Raw genomic sequence first — 21322 nt, 5'->3', positions numbered from 1 at the left:
CTTTAAGTGGGTTGGACATAACTCACGTCCCACTTGATTTTCAAAATACTAATCAGTCTCCAAAATGTCCTTTAAACTTCAAAGGCGTTGACAACAGGTTTCCCAGATCCTCAACAGGAACTTCATTCTAGTGAATGAGGATAATAAACAGATAGTAATGTTGTCATTTTGAAAATTAGTGAGACCTGAGTTTTTAACTATCTGGATCCTTGGTTACAAAACAGGAGAAAACAACTGTGGTTGAAAAAGGAATTTATTAGAGGGATGTTGAAGGGTTCATAGTAACAGTGAGAGTAGGAGCAAAGGCCAACCTGGAAAGCCAGGAACAAGAAGTCTAGCCATTGTCTTTTATCAGGATTAGTTTGGCCACGATGGCAGTGGTTCTTACCACTTGCAAGACAGCATTGTCACTGGGCACTGCTACCACCACTGCTTTCCCTGGCAGCCCTGTGGCCACCGTGGATGAATCCTAAGCGCCCCTTTGTCTTTGTGTCACTCTCTTCACATTCAGAGCCTTGAGCTGAAACAGAGTCTTAGGTAGGAGGCTGCTCATTTCTGTAATGGGAATTATACTCCTTTGGCCCACTTACATGCAGTGTGGAAGTTTTTCTAATTTGTATTCCTTTTCTTCATTTTCTTGCTTTATGGTTCTCACTGGGACTTCTGATACCATGTTTGGTACTACTGGTGAACAGTACCAACCGAACCAAAGAGAGTGAACTTGTTTTCTTCCTGATCTTGAGGAAAGCATTTAGACTTTCACTGTTAAATTGAGGATGTTTCTGTTCATTACTCATTTGCTGAGTATTTTGATCATGAATAGGTGTTGAATTTTATCAAATTATTCTGTTAAAATGATTGTATATGTTTTTTCATTGTTTGCTGAGTAATTAAACTTTTGAATGTCGGAGAGATCTTGAATTATTTAGCCCTTTTATATATTGCTGAACTCTGTTTGCTAATATTTCATAAGAATTTTAAGTCTGTTTTTCATGAGAGATATTGATCTCATGAATCCTTTGTCTCATTTTGGTATCAGAGTAATGCTGGCTTCATAAAACTAGTTAGGAGGTGTTCCGTCCAATTCTATATTCTGAAAGAGTTTGTGTGAAATTAGTATTAATTCTTTCGTAAAGACTTGGTAGCATTCTCCATGAAACCATTTGGGCCTGCATTTTGTCTTTGTGGAAACATTTTTAACTATGAATTTGGTTTCTTTAGTAGATGAAGGAATATATAGTGTTGGTATCTCCTTGACTAGTCTTAGGCAGTGTGTATCTTTCATGGAATTTATCCATTTCATCCAGGTTGTTGGATTCATTGGTCTAAAGTCATTTATAATTCCCTTATTATTATTTTAATGCTCAAAGGATCTATAATAATGGTCTCTCATTCCTGACACTGGTAACTTATTCCTTATTTTTCTTGATCAGCCTCACCAGAAACTTACCTATTTTATTTTCTTTGCAAAGAATCCGCTTTTGATTTTATTGGTTTTCTTTATTGTTTATTAATTTCCTACTCTTTGATTTTTATTTCTTTATTATTTCCTTCCTTCTGCTTACCTGGGATCTAATTTGCTTTTCTTTTTTCAGTTTTTTAAGATAGAAGTTTAGTTCACTGACACATTTCTTCTTTTCTAATACGAGCATTTAACGCTGTAAATTTTCCTCAAAGCACTGCTTTAGCTGCATCTCATAAATATTGATATATTGTATTTCATTCAGTTCAAAATATTTTCTAATTCTCTTTTTATTTCTTCCTTAACTGATGGGTTGTTTAATTTTCATTTATTTGTGGATCTGCCAGATAGCTTTCTTTCATTTTTTTTCCCATGTATTTTTGCTGTCTTTGGCTTTTTGATGTGATTTGTGGGAAATCACCACCTACCTTTGAGAAGAAGGCACTGGTCTGAGCCACCATTGTATGTGAAATGCCCACAGGCTGCCTCAAGCCTGTGCTGGTGGGCAGGTGTATGTGTCAGCAGTGGGCTGCTCTCTCTTGGCTGGCATATGAGAAGTGGGGCCAGCCGTTCTACCACCACTGCCATGTTCCAGTATTGAGGCTGAAAATTTGTTCAAAGTCTGCATATAAGGCAACCACATCCCCAGTCCTCCTATACCACTGTGCACCTATGAACTCTAGTAGCCAGGCATCTATCCTTATATAAGGAAACAGAATCTTCTTCAAAGAAATCAAATGGCCCCAGAGAAGGCCCTAATGCCAGAGCTAAACCCCTTGCAGGAATTACTGAGGGTAGATTCCTGGGTCACCCTGGTGGGTGAGTAGACCTATGCAGTGGAGGAGGTAGCCAACTCTGGTCTCCTCAACACTGTCAACAAGGCAGCTGATTTAAGACTCATGTCGTCTTTCCTGTTGACTATCAGCATTCACCACTTAACTGTAGACTTGGCTGTATGTGGCATGCCAGTACTTACAAGAATGGAGAGGTGTCAGTTTTGATGTATGTGTAGATGACCCACAGATAAAGAGTAAGATCAGCCCTCTAAAAGATGGAACTCTACTCATAGTGACAGGACTGTCCTGTTCAATACAGTCTTATTTTTAATGGACCAGGACCCTAAAATGTGAATGATCATTTGCTGGGTGACTGGATTAAAGATAATTTCAGTTTTCTTCTTGGTATATTTCTCTCTTTTTTATTAATAACTTCTCTAAAGTGAATATATATAGCTTTTGTGTTCAGACAAAATGTCTTAAAACATCAAGGCAAAAATTAGTAGAATTGTGAAATAAACGAAAACATCAGATCTGATCTAGTGAGCATGATGTAAGGTATAGGCAGTGTGAAACTAGTCATTTAACAGCAAACTGGGCTGATCAGAATTGTCTCTAAAGGTGTTTACAAGAGAAATAATTGACAAAAGCTTTCACTTCTCCATGAAGAACAATTGCAGGAGTCCCACAGAGGGTTGTCTGGCCCTTCTCTATGGGTCAGCATTCCTGAGGAAAGGTAAAAGTACACTGTAATCATGGCAGTAACAAGACAAGAGTACCCTAAGCTCTTCAGCTTGGCCCCCTGTTCATTCACTGGTGATGGTGTTCCTGCTGGGGGAGGGGCAGGAGAGTCTGAAAGACACCCTCAACTTAAGAGAGGAGACCGGTCGCCCACGTCCCGTTACTAATGGCCTTTCCTGTCCGTCCCGTCCACAGGCAGCTGGCGAAGAGTCTTGGGCAGGCTGGTGAAATCGAGCCTGAAACAGAAGGGATACTTACAGAGTATGGTGTGGATTTCTCTGATTTCTCTTCAGAAGTTTTAGAATGCCTCCCTCAGGGCCTGCCTTGGACAATTCCACCAGAGGAATTCAGCAAGAGAAGAGATTTAAGGTAAATATCTGAAACCCTTTGAAGAGTGACACGTTTTCTATCCTTCTGTCTTCTAACTTAACTTTCTGAGGAGCTGGCCTCAGATGTTGCCATCTTTCCACCACCACTCAAGTTCTGGACAATTGAAACTCAAGTGCCGTGTACCAGAGGTTGGCCAGTGATGCCTTGTGAGCTAAACCTAGCCTGTTGCCTGTTTACTCACAGCCTGTGAGCTCAGAAGGCTTCCTAGGTGGCTCAGTGTTAAACAATCCATCTGCCAATGCAGGAGACACCAGAGATGTGGGTTCCATCGCTGGGTCGGGAAGATCCCCTAGAGAAGGAAATGGCAACCCACTCCCATATTCTCGCCTGGGCAATCCCATGGACAGAGGATCCTGGTAAGCTACAGCCCATGGAGTCGCAGAGTCAGACGTGACTGAGCATACTTGCATGTACTTGTGAGCTAAGAATGGTTTTTATATTTTTTCATGGTTGAAAAAAATTGAAACAATAATTTTTTATGAAAATTATATAAAATTCAAATTTCAGCATTCATAAAGTTGTGCTGAAACTTAGCCACGCTTATTTGATTATGTATTGTCTTTGGCTGTTTTTTTGCAATACTATAGCAACAGAGGCCATATGGCCTGCAAAGCCTAAGATATTTGCTGTCTAGCCCTTTATTGAAAATGTGTGCTGACTCTTATTCTAGACCATTCTAATTTCAACAGGTACAGTCGCCACCTTCTTTTCTCATTGCTATACCCCATAGGTCTGGTCCAATAGAGACTGTGTTATCTGGTTAGAAGTGCCCTCCTTTAAATGGGCCTCTTCAGGCACAGAGCAAAGGATTCAAGACTTCTGTGCTTGGAGCTTCATTTTAAAGCTTTACTTTTAGGTCTGGAATTTGTTGGAAAGTACTTTTGTGGTATTTTTTTTAACAACATCTTCTTTGAAGATGTTTCTTCATTGTGGGATGTTAGTTCTTTTCTGATATTTCTCTTCAGAATTTGGTTTCAGTGCTGGCATTCATTTTGGATGCCACATGGAGATATTCAGAACCAAGAAACTTTTCATACAACCCACTGAGGCCATGGAAGGTTTTTTGCTAGGGTCATCCCGTGTCAGAGTCTTTTCCACCACCACACTTGCTCACCTCATGCAGCTGAACTTATGATATCTTAAGCTTTTGGTGCCCATTACTCCACCTTGTTTAAGAATCTTCCTTTCCGGCTCCCTCTTGCTTTTGTATCTTTTAGGAATTTACTTCTTTTTTTTTTTCTTTTCTTTTCTTGCCAAAGGTAGGCAAGGAAAAGGCGTTGATGGTTCCCTTTCCTACTTGTTAGTGGCTCAGATGGAACACACATATGTTTGAAGTCAGTTAACTCAAGTTGATTTCTTGGGTTTCAGCAGTAACCATTGTTACTGCTTCTGGTCAGTTATCTTGTCAAGGATTTTGGGATCCTGAGGCCATAATCTTATTACTGTCTCTGAACCTTCATATTCTCATATATAAATAGAGGGACTTGTTTTCTGAGATCTTTTCCTAAATCTAGGAATCTATTAAAAAACTAATAAGAAAAAGATAGAATGGATGACTGAATTTTGTTGTTTGAAGTGTAAGTTAGAGCTATTCCTCTGTAGCTATCGACATTTTAAATGTACCTACCCTTTCACCTAAAAACTCTATTTCTAGGAACTCATGCTACTCAAGGAAGTATATTATGGTTCATGTACATGAATGTTTGTTGCTGCCTTATTGTAAAAGTGACACTGCTGATGTCCACTAGTAAAGGAATAGTTACATAACCTATGTCATATCAATAAGCTAGCATTCCCTGCCACTGTAAAAAAGAAGCTAGACCCATGTGGACTTTCTTAAAAGAATGGCTATCATATATTGCAAAGTGAAAGAAGCAAGTTTCAGAACAGTAAGAATATGAGCCTAGTTTTTTATAGTCAAATAATATAAAAACTATGTAAATGTATATGTATAATATACATGTGTACATAGAAGTATATATATATTACAAAAAAGTCCTGGAAGGAAACACATCAAACTGCTGACAGTGATTATTGTGCATGGACTCAGTGGAGTGGTAGGAGGTATGGAGGCAGTATTTTACTTTTCATTTTATAAATTGCTCTATTATTCAAGTTATTTAAACAAATAACCTTTATAACTTTTAAAAATTATGAATGGAAACATCAGAAGAGAGAGGTGCTCAATCTTTCCAAGCCTGACTCCTAGCGTGCAGGTAAATAATAAGGCATGCCAATAGTCCCCGCAGCCAGTATTGCTCAGTTCCCCTCTCATGACCCCACATTGCCTTTTTCTTTGGCCCCTGTTACCTTCTGAGTTAGAACCGCAGACTAGGAGGTCTTGCTCTGCAGAAGGCTTCTGTTAAAATATACCTATGTGTCCTGCAAAAGGATCCAAAGATTCAGGGAGCCTGCTGTTAGCATAGTAACAGGGATTTTTTTTTCCCACTTTTGTAAATATCATCTTTGCCTATCACTATCTTTTAAAAAATTTTTATTTCTTTATTTTAATTGGAGGATAATTACTTAACAGTATTGTGATGGTTTTTGCCATATATCAACATGAATTGTTACAGGTATACATGTGTCCCCCCATCTGAACACCCCTGCCACCTCCCTTCCCACCGTATCCCTCTGGATTGTCCCAGAGCACCAGCTTTGGGTGCCCTGCTTCGTGCATTGAACTTGCAATGGTCATCTGTTTTATATATGGTAATATACATGTTTCAATGCTATTCACTGAAATCATCCCACCCTTGCCTTCTCCCACTGTCCAAAAGTCTTTTCTTTATGTAAGTAACAGGAATTTTTAAAAAAGACACTTTAATTTCCAGGAGCTTTTTACCTGTCCATTTTCCTCTAGAATTATTTTTCTAAAATTCAAATCTTATTCTTTTGTTTTTACTCCTTTGGCTTAAAATCTTTCACCTGCTTCCTGATGCCTAAAGTGGTAACCTCTAAACTTTGTTGAACATGCATTTCCTGTAACTTCTGTGCCTTTATTCTAAAATTACAAGTATACGTACTACTTCACTAATTTATTATGTGTTATTAACATACATAAAAGTGGAAAAATAAGAATGATACAAATTTTAATGTATTTTATTTTACTTTAAAAAGGTAGAGAAAAATGTTCATATTATCATTAATCTTTTGGTGAAAGCAATGTGATTGAATATATTATTTTTTTATTTTGCTTGAGCAACTTGCAATATGGAAATACAAAGTTCTGAGTGTAAGTTTTTTATATTTTGATACTTAGTTCTGGTTTTAATGGTTATCATAACTGAAAAAGATGCCTCATATCTTAGGAAGAAATGAGCTGAACTCACTAAATCATGATACTCATTTTCAATCCTATTCACTGATCATATTCAGATTCATTTTGAAATCCATCTAATAGACTTCCATCTTTCATGATGTCCATCCTTTCTTGTGGACAGATTGAAAGGTACTACATTTTTAGAGTTTTTAAAAATGGTTTCATTATCTTCAATTATTTTTCAGTTGGCATCTTTAAAAGCTAGTTATAAAATTACATGAGAAAATTTAAGTGTACAGATATGAGCAGTTTGGTAGCTTATATGATTAGGTCATTTTAGGTCCCCAAATTGTATAATAATGAAACATTTCAAAACGTCCATTTTTAGAATTTTATATTAAAAATTTGAGTTTCTTGTTTTATTTTGCTTTCAAAAAGCAATGTTAAAAGATCACATTTACTTGAAGGGACAGATTAAGTGTATTTTTTTTTCTAAGTATCTGCTAGGGAACATATGATTGATAGTCATTGTTTTGAAATCATAATGAGGCTGATGATGAATTCATGTTAGGAGCAGAAGAAAATGTCAGCTTTGCTATTTTCATGGTATTAGTGTTATTACTATTATTAGTTTAATATTACCTTCAATCTGGATCTTTGCAATAGTCTTTTTTTAGCCACGTACCTATTTTATAAGGATTCAGTTCAGTTCAGTCGCTCAGTCATGTCCAACTCCTTGCAACCCCATGAATTGCAGCACACCAGGCCTCCCTGTCCATCACCAATGAGTCAGCTCTTCACATGAGGTGGCCAAAGTATTGGAGTTTCCGCTTCAAAATCAGTCCTTCCAATGAACACCCAGGACTGATCTCCTTTAGGATGGACTGGTTGGATCTCCTTGCAGTCCAAGGGACTCTCAAGAGTCTTCTCCAACACCACAGTTCAAAAGCATCAGTTCTTCGGCACTCAGCTTTCTTCACTGTCCAACTCTCACATCCATACATGACTACTGGAAAAACCATAGCCTTGACTAGATGGACCTTTGTTGTCAAAGTAATGTCTCTGCTTTTAAATATGCTCTCTAGGTTGGTCATAACTTTCCTTCCAAGGAGCAAGCATCTTTTAATTTCATGGCTGCAATCATCATCTGCAGTGATTTTGAAGCCCCAAAAAATAAAGTCTGACACTGTTTCCACTGTTTCCCCATCTATTTCCCATGAAGTGATGGGACCAGATGCTATGATCTTTGTTTTCTGAATGTTGAGCTTTAAGCCAACTTTTTCACTCTCCTCTTTCACTTTCATCAAGAGGTCCTTTAGTTCCTCTTCACTTTCTGCCATAAGGGTGGTATCATCTGCATATCTGAGGTTATTGATATTTCTCCTGTCTATCTTGATTCCAGCTATGCTTCTTCCAGCCCAGCGTTTCTCATGATGTACTCTGCCTATAAGTTAAATAAGCAGGGTGACAATATACAGCCTTGGCGTACTCCTTTTCCTATTTGGAACTAGTCTGTTGTTCCATGTCCATTTCTAACTGTTGCTTCTTGACCTGCATACAGGTTTCTCAAGAGACAGGTCAGATGGTCTGGTATTTGTAAGGATTAACTTCGCTAAAACCATAAATCCGTGGTACTTGGCATGTGTAATTACCCATCATTCATAGTTGGCTGAAAATAAAAGAATCAACAAACGTGCCAATATCATTGCCTTTTGTGTTCTGGAACACCTGAGGTTTACCTCGTTTACCACCTGATCCACACATCTTGTGAATATGCCAGGATTAATTCATGTGTTTATGTAGTCACAGTTAATAATTTCTTATTTTTTTACAATAAAAAATAGAGAAGTACTTAGTATGCTAAGCGTTTGGATCTGATTACCTTTTCCTCTCTTTGACTGATCTTGTAATAAATTTATTTCATTTTTCTATCAACAGATATTTATTGAACACCATCCACGTGCAGTAGAAATTCAACATGAGTAAAAGTAGATAATGGTTTCTGTTCTTGTGGAACACTGTCTTGGAGCAGTAGTCAAACATGAATTATAATGGAAGAGAGATACTTGGTACAAGAATTTATAATACTCTTATTTCTTCTGCTCAGTGCCTTCAAAGAGGTTTTGCCAGTATTTTTCTAGGAAAGTCAAAAGAACTAGGAATGAATCCTAATATACCCTAAGAAACATATACTATGAATAAATAATACATATTCTGTAAACTCCTAAATCAAACTTTTTTCCTTTTCCTCTCTTCTTCTCTCCTATATGGCGAGTTAGTCGCTAAATTATGTCTGACTCTTGCGACTCCATGGACTGTAGCCCACCAGGCTCCTCTGTCCATGGGATTCTCCAGGCAAGAGTACTGGAGTGGGTAGCCATTTCTTTCTCCAGGGGATCTTGCCGATCCAGGAATCAAACCCGGGTCTCCTTCATTGCATGCAGACTCTTTACCAACTGAACTGTGAGGGAAGCCTCTTGTGTTTATATATATATAATACATGTGTACATATAATATATACCAAGTATACTAAATCAGTCACCGAAAATGCAAAGGCAAGTAAGGCCCAGCCCTTGTTCTTCATGACTTTACTGTTCGTAGGAAGGCAGATTTATACTCAGATAAATTACAACAGAGAATGGCAAGTCCTATAATATCCATATGAACAAATTGCCAATGTCATTGGTGCTAGAGCTGAGCTCTGAACAGGCATTTCTAGAACTAGAGTGACTAAGTAGTCTTCAGTTTAGTGGCAGACTGTGGCTGCAGAAAGGATAGGGTGTTCCCTTAAGCTTCCCAGATCTACTGTAACATGGCTCACAACTCCTATGGTTTTGATGGCTTCTTGACCCGCTCTGCTGGGCCGCCCTGCCATGGAGCTTGCAATGTTGCCCTGGCTCTAGCTACGTAAGGACTTCTACATACCCGTTTAGGTTTGGTATTTGAACAATTATATTTGGAACAGAAAAGTTCCATCAATCTTTAAACCTCATAATCCAATTATGTCAGTAAAATTCCAGTTTTTTAGTCCAGTGGAATTGGGGTAATATTTTGCAAACTGAAGTTGAGAGAAATAGTGTTTATTTTGAAAAGAAAAATGGTTGGTTAGCAATTTTCAAGAAGGAAGGCTGGTGTGAACTCCTAGGAGAAATCTGGCCCTTCTGATTGGGAGCACCATTTTTCTGGACCTTGGGCTTCAGTCTCTAGAGAATTGGTGCTTGCACGGCCTAAGCTGCAACTCTCCTTAGCAGGGCATTTGAGGTTAAAAAAAAAAAAAGCAGTGCCAATACTGCAAGCCTTTGGAGATCAGGAAGAGAATATATCCAAGGAAACTGCTTAAAGGGGGTTGCACCAGAAGCCCAAGAAACCCCAGGGTTATTTCTGAGACTGGCTCCAATTATTTCCAATTTTATTCCTATTGTTTTGCTTCCTTTGTTGCTAAACTGAAACCCAAGCTTTAAAGCTCAATTTAAGTAGAAAGTGAAAACCTAAATTATTGGAGGGGGAAAATACCATGCTAAACTGATTTTTATACTTCAGTTTGTCGAAGTTTGGATCATGTCACTTTTCAGTAAAACTATGAGCTTCCTTGAAGTGGAGGTGATTTCTATAGTTTTTCACAGGAGAACTTGTGGATATCTATTTCTTTACTATTCTCTCAATAAAAAGGAAGCCCAGTGACCTCCACCGGACCATTACAAATGCAAAACTTGGCACTTAAAATTGCTTGCTCTAAATTTTCCAATTGCTTTCTCTTTTTTTTTTTTCCATTTAATGTCGTTCTGCCAACTAGTGATTTTATTATTATAAACAGGACATTGTATTCACTTTTAAGAAGAAATATGAAGCTGGAGGTAAAATTACAAACTGCAGCTTCTCAGCTGCCAAAATAGAAAACAATGAGCTAAAAATACTGAGCACAGAAAGGGTGCTGTGGTGAGAAATATTGAAATATCTTCAGGATGGAACTGTTCCAGATAGACAGAAATTTCCTCTCACTCCAGGTAAAACCAACCTTGAAATAGTAACTTGAAAGGAGAGACATATAATACTAACTTCTTTCAGGTCAAGCCTCTTGTGGGAAAGCTTTCAAACATAACTAACATTAAATGACTAATGATCTTTCTGTTTATCAGGAAGTCCAGTCTGATTAAATTGCCATTTAGAAAAGATCCCTCTGGTGAGGGAGTGTGGCAGGATAGAAGGAGCACTAGAAATTAGGGACTAGCTGGGTGACCTTGGGAAAATCAGTTACATTTGGGGAGACAGTGAGCACAGATGAAACTGAAGTTTCATCTTTGGTAAAATGAATTATTTGTTGACCAAGTTAGGTTTTCCAAAAGGTGTTGGTAGGCCACAAGTTCTTTGGGGTTTTAATATGTGCTATGGAGAAAAAAGATTCCGTGGCCATCCTGTTTTGGAAAACATTGGGTTAATACATTTCTTACAACATTGTTTTTTGTGGATCATCTCATGAAACTAGTGTTCCTTAGTATACACTGTGAAATTGCTAAACTAAATATTTCAAAACGTAATAGGTCTAATGGTGTGTGACTGTGTTTGGGATGTCCTTTCTGAATTATTCAGAGCAAAATTCTTGGATTTGAAAGAAAGTGGTATTCCACTGGTGATTATCTGCCACATTTATCTGACAAATATTGACTGTGCTTCACTGTGGGCAACAAAAGGAATTCAAGAACTGGGCTTTAAAGCACAGTCTTTAAAGTACTCTCAGCTCTTCCATTGCCAAGGGAACCCCTTCTTTTCTTGTCTGGTGGGAAGCAAAGTTAAATTGTGTTAGTTGCTCAGTTGTTTCCGACTGTTGCAACCGTATAGACTGTAGCCTGCCTGGCTCCTCTGTCCGTGGAATTTCCCTGTTGAGAATACTGGAGTGGATTGCCTTTTCCTTCTCCAGGGCATCTTCCTGACCCAGGGATTGAACCTGGGTCTCCTGCATTGCAGGTAGACACTTTACCATCTAAACCACCAGGAAGCCTGGAGGATGCTGTCCTTGTCATTTGAAACAGCAATGCTATTCCCTTCATATAAATCCCAACTCACTGTTTATGAAAATACAAGAAACTCATAGATAGTAACAAAGATGAATGGGTCCAAAAGTAGATCCACAAGTGGATATTCTTAACTGTAAGTACTTGAGTAGTTTGTTAACATAAAATTTATATTGATAAGTAGCACTAAATCTCAAAGAAATAAATAGCCAAAGATTAGTAGATTTTATCTGAACAGGTGGAAAAATGCTTGTTGACAGAGAAGACAGCATTTGAATTTATACTCAGAAATAATTTTGTACCATTTTGCAAATATGAATGCATAGGGAAGATGATTAATTTCTATACATTCTAAATACATAAAACTTGGAAGTTTACTGTAATGATAAAAAAAAACATTTTTATGTGGGTGGCTGAGGATTTAGAGTAAACTAGTAGGATTTAGGGATAATTAAGTGTCAGAGTGGCAAAGTCTCTGAAATGTTTTTTATATTGGGATATTCAAATACCATAAAAGTCACCTTTTTAATGTACAATTCAACAATTTCTTGGACATTCTTAAAATTATGCAACCATCACCACTAATTTCAGGACATTTTCACCCCTCGCAAAAGAAACCCTAGACTTATTGGCAGTCAGTTCCTATTCCCTCTCCACCCTGACTCCTGCTGCTTCTGCTATGAATTTCCCTATTCTGGACATTTCATATAACTGGATTCATGTAATAAGTGGCCTTTGTATCTGGCCTCTTTTACTTGGCATAATGTTTTCAAAGTTCACCCGTCCTGTAGCATGTGTCAATATCTCAACCCTTTTTATGGCTGAATAGTATTCCATTGTATGATAATACCACATTTTGTTTACCCATTTGTTGATGGACATTTAGGCTGTTTCTAGTTTTTAACTGTTATAAATAATGCTGCTGTGAATATTTGTGTACAGATTTTTGTGTGGACATATGTTTTCAGTTCTTTTGTATCTAGGAGTGGAATTGCTGGTTCATGTAGTCATTTTATATTTAACCTTTTGAGTAACTCAAGCTTTTTTCCAAACTGACTGCACAGCTTTACATTCCGACCAGCAGTCTGTGAGTGTCCTCATTGCTCCATGTTTCACCAACACTTGTTATCTGTATTTGTAATTATAGCGATTCTTACAGGTATGGAGTAGTAGCTCACTGACAGTATCTCGCTGATAACATTCACTGGGTGGATTGATTCTACTATCATTATAAACTGTCCTTTTTGTCTCTAGTAACAGTTTTTATCTTAAAATCTATTTTGCTATTAGTTTAGGTACTCCACTCTTTTTGATTATTGTTTGCATGCTGTATCAATATCAAAAAGTTATACCTATATCTTTTCCATTTTAAATGATATAAGTGATAAATAGATTTAAGGGACTAGATCTGACACACACAGTGCCTGATGAACTATGGATGGAGGTTCGTGACATTGTATAGGAGACAGGAATCAAGACCATCCCCAAGAAAAAGAAATGCAAAAGAGCAAAATGGCTGTCTGAGGTGGCGTTATAAATAGCTGTGAAAGAAGATATTACAAAAGCAAAGGAGAAAAAGAAATATATACTCATTTGAATGCAGAGTTCCAAAGAATAGCAAGGAGGGATAAGAAAGCCTTCCTCAGTGATCAGTGCAAAGAAATAGAGGAAAACAATAGAATGGGAAAGACAAGAGATCTCTTCAAGAAAGTTAGAGATACCAAGGGAACCATTTCATGCAAAGATGGGCACCATAAAGCACAGAAATGGTATGGACCTAACAGAAGCAGAAGATATTAAGTAGAGGTGGCAAGAACACACAGAAGAACTGTACAAAAAAGATCTTCATGACCAAGATAATCACAATGGTATGATCACTCACACTCACCTAGAGTCAGACAACCTGGCTGTAGGAAGTATCACTACAAACAAAGCTAGTGGAGATGATGGAATTCCAGTTGAGCTATTTCAACTCCTGGAAGATGATGCTATGAAAGTGCTGTACTCAATATGCCAGCAAATTTGGAAAACTCAGCAGTGGCCACAGGACTGGAAAAGGTCAGTCTTCATTCCAATCCCAAAGAAAGGCAATGCCAAAGAATGCTCAAACTACCGCACAGTTGCACTCATCTCACACGCTAGTAAAGTCATGCTCAAAATTCTCCAAGCCAGGCTTCAGCAATACATGAACTGTGAACTTCCAGATGTTCAGGCTGGTTTTAGAAAAGGCAGAGGAACCAGAGATCAAATTGCTAACATCCGATGGATCATGGAAAAAGCAAGACAGTTCCAGAAAAACATCTATTTCTGCTTTATTGACTATGCCAAAGCCTTTGACTGTGGATCACAATGAAATGTGGAAAGTTCTGAAGGAGATGGAAATACAAGACCACCTGACCTGCCTCTTGAGAAACCTGTATGCAGGTCAGGAAGCAACAGTTAGAACTGGACATGGAACAACAGACTGGTTCCAAATAGGAAAAGGAGTATGTCAAGGCTGCATATTGTCACCCTGCTTATTTAACTTACATGCAGAGTACATCATGAGAAATGCTGGGCTGGAAGAAGCACAAGCTGGAATCAAGATTGCTGGGAGAGATATCAGTAACCTCAGACATGCAGATGACACCACCCTTATGTCAGAAAGCGAAGAGGAACTCAAAAGCCTCTTGATGAAAGTGAAAGAGGAGAGTGAAAAGGTTGACTTGAAGCTCAACATTCAGAAAACTAAGATCATGGCATCTGGTTCCATCACTTCATGGGAAATAGATGGGGAAACAGTGCAAACAGTGTCAGACTTTATTTTTTGGGGGCTTCAAAATCACTGCAGAGGGTGATTGCAGCCATGAAATTAAAAGATGCTTACTCCTTGGAAGGAAAGTTATGACCAACCTACACAGCATATTAAAAAGAAGAGACGTTGCTTTGTCAACAATCTGTATAGTCAAGGCTATGGTTTATCTAGTAGTCATGTGTGGATGTGAGAGTGGACTATAAAGAAAGCTGAGCGCCAAAGAATTGATGCTTTTGAACTGTGGTGATGCAGAAGACTCTTGAGAGTCCCTTGGACTGCAAGGAGATCCAACCAGTCCATCCTAAAGGATCAATCCTGGGTGTTCATTGGAAGGACTGATGTTGAAGCTGAAACTCCAATACTTTGGTCACCTGATGTGAAGAGCTGACTCATTGGAAAAGACCCTAATGCTGGGAAAGATTGAGGGCAGGAGAAGGGCACAACAGAGGATGAGATGGTTGGATGGCATCACCGACTCAATGGACATGGGTTTGGGTGGGCTCCAGGAGTTGGTGATGGACAGGAAAGCCTGGCTTGCTCTGGTTCATGGGGTCGCAAAGAGTCGGACACAACTGAGCGACTGAACTGAAGTAATGTGTGAACTCTGAAAATCATCTCCCTATCTCCCTAGGGTTTGTTATTGTTAGTATTTTTATTGCCCATTGTTACTTTACTGAACTAATTCTGATTCTGTAGAGTGTGTATTCTTTGTTGTTTGAAGTCACTAAAATTTCTGCTTTGCTAACTTAATGGCCTTTTCCAGTGAGTCAACTCTTTGCATGAGGTGGCCCAAGTATTGGAGTTTCAGCTTTAGCATCAGTCCTTCCAATGAACACCCAGGACTGATCTCCTTTAGAATGGACGGTTGGATCTCCTTGCAGTCCAAGGGACTCTCAAGAGTCTTCTTCAGCACCACAGTTCAAAAGCATCAATTCTTTGATTATCAGCTTTTGTCACTGTCCGACTCTCACATCCATACATGACCACTGGAAAAACCATAGCCTTGACTAGATGGACCTTGGTTGGCAAAGTAATGTCTCTGCTTTTTAATATGCTGTCTAGGTTGGTCATAACTTTCCTTCCAAGGAGTAAGCATCTTTTAATTTCATGGCTGCAATCAGCATCCACAGTGATTTTGAAGCCCCCCAAAATAAAGTCTGACACTGTTTCCACTGTTTCCCCATCTATTTCCCATGAAGTGATGGGACCAGATACCGTGATCTTAGTTTTCTGAATGTTGAGCTTCAAGCCAACTTTTTCATTCTCCTTTCACCTTCATCAAGAGGCTTTTTAGTTCTTCTTCGCTTTCTGCCATAAGGGTGGTATCATCTGCATGTCTGAGGTTATTGATATCTCTCCCAGCAATCTTGATTCCAGCTTGTGCTTCCTCCAGCCCAGCATACCTCATGATGTACTCTGCATATAAGTTAAATAAACAGGGTGTCAATATACAGCCTTGACGTACTCCTTTTCCTATTTGGAACCAGTCTGTTGTTCCATGTCCAGTTCTAACTATTGCTTCCTGCCCTGCGTACAGGTTTCTCAAGCGGTAGGTCAGGTGGTCTGGTATTCCCATCTCCTTCAGAATTTTCCACACTTTATTGTGATCCACACAGTCAAAGGCTTTGGCATAGTCAATAAAGCAGAAATAGATGTTTTTCTGGAACTGTCTTGCTTTTTCCATGATCCATCGGATGTTAGCAATTTGATCTCTGGTTCCTCTGCCTTTTCTAAAACCAGCTTGAACATCTGGAAGTTCACGGTTCACATATTGCTGAAGCCTGGCTTGGAGAATTTTGAGCATGACTTTACTAGTGTGTGAGATGAGTGCAATTGTGGGGTAGTTTGAGCATTCTTTGGCATTGCCTTTCTTTGGGATTGGAATGAAGACTGACCTTTTCCAGTCCTGTGGCCACTGCTGAGTTTTCCAAATTTGCTGGCATATTGAGTACAGCAGTTTCACAGCATCATCTTCCAGGAGTTAAAATAGCTCAACTGGAATTCCATCACCTCTGCTAGCTTTGTTTGTAGTGATGCTTCCTACAGCCCACGACTTCACATTCCAGTATGTCTGACTCTAGGTGAGTGTGAGTGATCATACCATTGTGATTATCTTGGTCATGAAGATATTTTTTTGTACAGTTCTTCTGTGTATTCTTGCTACCTCTTCTTAATATCTTCTGCTTCTGTTAGGTCCATACCATTTCTGTCCTTGATCGAGCCCATCTTTGCATGAAATGTTCCCTTGGTATCTCTAACTTTCTTGAAGAGATCTCTTGTCTTTCCTATTCTGTTGTTTCCCTCTATTTCTTGGCATTGATCGCTGAGGAAGGCTTTCTTATCTCTCCTTGCTGTTCTTTGGAACTCTGCATTCAGATGCTTATAGCTTTCCTTTTCTCCTTTGCTTTTCACTTCTCTTCTTTTCATAGCTATTTGTAAGGCCTCCTCAGACAGCCATTTGGCCTTTTTGCATTTCTTTTCCACGGGGATGGTCTTGGTCCCTGTCTTTTGTACAATGTCAGGAACCTCTGTCCATATTTCATCAGGCACTCTGTCTATCAGATCTAATCCCTTAAATCTATTTCTCACTTCCACTGTATAATCATAAGGGAGTTGATTTAGGTCATATCTGAATGGTCTAGTGATTTTCCCTACTTTCTTCAATTTAAGTCTGAATTTGGCAATAAGGAGTTCATGTTCTGAGCCACAGTCAGCTCCTGGTGTTGTTTTTGCTAACTGTGTAGAGCTTCTCCATCCTTGGCTGCAAAGAATATAATCAGTCTGATTTAGATGTTGACCATCTGGTGATGTCCATGTGTAGAGTCTTCTCTTATGTTATTGAAAGGGTGTTTGCTATGACCAGTGCGTTCTCTTGGCAAAACTCTATTAGCCTTTGCCCTGCTTCATTCTCTGCTCCAAGGCCAAATTTTCCTGTTACTCCAGGTGTTTCTTGACTTCCTACTTTTGTATTCCAGTCCCCTATAATTTAAAGGACATCTTTTTTGAGTGTTAGTTCTAAAAGATCTTGTAGGTCTTCATAGAACCGTTCAACTTTGGCTTCTTCAGCATTACTGGTGAGGCATAGGCTTGGATTACTGTAATATTGAATGGTTTGCCTTGGCAACGAACAGAGATCATTCTGTCGTTTTTGAGATTGCATCCAAATACTGCATTTCAGACTCTTGTTGACCATATTGGCTACTCCCATTTCTTCTAAGGGATTCCTGCCCACAGTAGTAGATGTAATGGTCATGTGAGTTAAATTCACCCATTTTAGTTCACTGATTCCTAGAATGTCTACGTTCACTCTTGGCATCTCCTGTTTGACCACTTCCAATTTTCCTTGATTCATGGACCTAACATTCCAGGTTCCTATGCAATATTGCTCTTTACAGCATCGGACCTTGCTTCTATCACCAGTCACATCCATAACTGGGTATTGTTTTTGCTTTGGCTCCATCCCTTCATTCTTTCTGGAGTTATTTCTCCACTGATCTCCAGTAGCATACTGGGCACCTACCGACCTGGGGAATTCCTCATTCTGTATCCTGTCATTTTGCCTTTTCATTACTGTTCATGGGGTTCTCAAGGCAAGTATTCTGAAGTGGTTTGCCATTCCCTTCTCCAGTGGACCACATTCTGTCAGACCTCTCCACCATGACCCGCCCGTCTTGGGTGGCCCCACATGGCATGGCTTAGTTTCATTGAGTTAGACAAGGCTGTGGTCCATGTGATCAGAGGGATTGGGGGCAGGAGGAGAAGGGGATGACAGAGAATGAGATGGCTGGATGGCATCACCGACTCAATGGACATGAGTTTGAGTGAACTCTAGGAGTTGGTGATGGACAGGGAGGCCTGGCGTGCTGTGTTTCATGGGGTCGCAAGGAGTCGGACATGACTGAACGACTGAACTGAACTGAACTTAATGGTCAGCTAATGAATGAACCGAGATTTTCTTAAATGCTTTGACCCAATAGTGTCCTAGCCTTTGCTGATAGCCTCTGTGCATGTGTTGGGTCATACCCTCAATGTTCAGACATGCACTTTACAGCTCTGCCTTAGTCTTCACTTCCTGCTGTGCAGAGCTTCAAGGTCAGCCAGAGGTGAGAGCTTAAGTCCTTATCTGGTGTCTCTTAGGCATGTAAGCAGCCTTATGCATGTGTGCAGCTGTCTCAATGCCCAGGAATATGTCAAGTCTTTGCAAAGAGCCCTGGGGACTCGTTTAACTTTTTTGGTTAGCTTCTTATTTTCCAGCTGTTACTGCTGTCTCAGAAATCTATGATGGTAAATAATTGCTGCTGACTGTTTTTAGCAAGCACCCCTGAGTCTATAAGGCTTTTTGCATAGGAGCTAGGTATGAATCAGGTCAAAGTTACATGAATGGGGTTTTTCAGGGAATTGCCAGACAACTCTCATAATAACAAGAATGCAGATTTTGGTGAGCTTCTGAACCTGTTCTGTCCTCTCCAGTGGCTGCTAGGCTGTTGGTTTTCACCAGAGTTAGAAAGCTGTTGGTTTTCAAGGCCACCTCAGAGCTGGGGAGAGGGCCATGGGAATAAGGCAAGTAAAAACCATAAAGAGCTCACTGTTCTAATTGAAATCCATCTGTTTCTCTTGAATAAATGTACATCAGATTTTTATAGGCCTCTGGTTAATTTCTGGAATTATGTAAAGGTTCATTTTAACCATTTCACCAATGTTACTAATGCTTGTGTGGAGAGGTCCGTATTCTGCCAGTCCCACTGCTGTCATTCTCAAGTCTCTTCACTTTTTAAAGCCAGGGATGGGGCTAAAAGGACCAGGGATGGGGCTAAAAGGAGACAACTTCCAGCAGAAAGTTTTGAGAAAGAAGCAAACCTGCACTGAAGATAACAGAGAGAAGAGAAAGATAGAATTTGAAAATAAGGACCATGAGAAGTAAATAATTTTATGGGCAAATCATTCTTAAGATTTAGAAATGTTGGACAGTTTGACATCCACATCAGTGGAGTGAAGTTAACAGATAATAGGAAAAGAGGGGGATAAATTTCTTAGCTTTCTATGCAATATCTTGTTCTATACTTAACCCTTCATCTTTCTCCAAACATTTTACTCTGTGGTAGTTCTGTATCTTGCCCTTGCCCTGTACTGCATTTCATCCATTTTTCAGGACCCATCTTAACTACTGTGAATCTTTTAACATCTCACTGTGAAAGTATTAGTCATGTCCCGTTCTTCTTTCCCTTGACCATTTGTTCATACCTATGTTATAACACTTGCCATACTAATATACCTGTTTCTAATTTCCTGTGTACAGCTCTCTCTTTCTGATGTAGAGCAGGGTCCTCAAGAACAAGGACTAGATCTTACTTGCCTTTCTGTTTCTAGAAACTAATTGGTATATAATAAACCATATATGTGTGTGTATATATATATATATATATATATATATATGTATAAGATAAGGGAGAAAAAGACAAAAAGGTTTTTATTTAGAAGTTTGCAGAATGTGTTAATGTATTCAGAACTGAACTGAGTGTGTTTTTAAGCAAGAGTAGGAATCATTCCTATTTCTTTTTGATATTCCTAGGCAAAAATATAGATAAAACATAGTCCAGTGCCTTCAGAAAAGAAGTTGTTAAGATGTTTTCCTATCTGATTTTCACACTAAAGAGTAAAATAAAGTGTTAAAATTACGGTAATAAAATAAAGCACAACTTCTATTTCTGACAAAGATGGAGTAAGTGCATTCTTCCTGGTCCTTTGTGTTAACAACTATAAACATGGGGCATAACACAACAAATACGTATAGGAAGATTCTGAAAGGAGGGGAAGAGAAGGTGGGTTGCCTAGGGGGTCTCAGGACTCAAGGGCCAGCATGCCAGTGATCCCCTGGTTTTCTTATTGTCTCCTACATATCCTAAATAGGGTACTGTGGAAATTGCCAAGCTGGAATGGCCAAAAAGCACAGGAAAAGTGATCTCCAAGAGAAACCTTTCTCTTCTAGCCAAACGACCAAGAAAAGGGTGGTCTAAAACAGAAAAGCTTTTTAGCAATGCTCACCATACTCCAACCAAATGCCAGTGGAAAAGGCACACACATGCACACCGTGGTTTCTGTGGGCCTGGGCACAATGTTAACAGTCTACACCCCGCCCCATCCTATCTCATGAAATCACACAGCAGTATTCCAATTGCTACCTCCCTCCCCCCACTTGGTGATGTCTTTGGAGCCATGCAGGGACTTAATCTTCCATTCTGCCTGCCACATTGCAGGTGACACTGATTGCTGCTTAGGGAGATGTCTGCGGATCTGAGCAGGGGACTAATCTTCCCTCCCCTGCCCGGAGAAGTGGTTGGCGGTGCTCTAATTCCCCTGCCAGAGTGGTGTCAGTGAAACTAAGCATGAAGCCGTTCCTCCCTCCCCTCCTAAGTGGAAGCAGGCATGCTCCAATTCCCTAACTGCAATAGTGTCACTGGGGCTGAGCAGGGAGCTCACCTGTTCCCATCCAGTGGAAGCAGACTATTCTCTTTCCCCCGCATGGGTAGAACTGACAGAACCGAGAGTGGAACTATCTTCCATCCACTGTCCAGTAAAAGGAAGCATTTTCCCACTATCCCCTGAGAGTAGTACCAGCAGCTTCCAGTGATGAGATGAGCCTCCATTCCTGCCTGGCAGCAAAGGGACTATTGGTCAGGGCCACTCACCATTGCCTAGTGTCAGTGGAGCTCAGGGCAAGCTGAGCCTTTGCCTTCTACCAGCATAAACAATGTGGTGGGAGAGGGATATTTAGCACTTAGCTGCTTCCCTCTCCTTGTGTCAACAGGGATTTGAGCTTCTGCCCCCAGATTATAGTGACAAAGTAGTGTACACCAGACTTTAACTTTTCCTCTTCCTGATGGCAGTGGG

General features: G+C 39.6%; 1 protein-coding gene across 3 annotated transcripts in view; it reads left to right on the top strand.

Moving 5' to 3' along the window:
* DIS3L2 (DIS3 like 3'-5' exoribonuclease 2) overlaps positions 1 to 21322 on the top strand; it is a 368569-nt gene that overhangs the window by 166380 nt on the left and 180867 nt on the right. For all 3 annotated transcript variants that reach the window (XM_055397563.2, XM_055397562.2, XM_088844794.1), the window contains exon 9: positions 3175 to 3348. In XM_055397563.2, the coding sequence (XP_055253538.2) occupies positions 3175 to 3348 (174 nt within the window). The remainder of the gene's footprint in view (positions 1 to 3174; positions 3349 to 21322) is intronic.

This window comes from Moschus berezovskii, chromosome 2, assembly GCF_049115385.1.
Source record: "Moschus berezovskii isolate FMDL1 chromosome 2, NW_MosBer_1.0, whole genome shotgun sequence".
Taxonomy (NCBI): domain Eukaryota; kingdom Metazoa; phylum Chordata; class Mammalia; order Artiodactyla; family Moschidae; genus Moschus; species Moschus berezovskii.
This window is presented reverse-complemented; position numbering and strand designations above follow the sequence as displayed.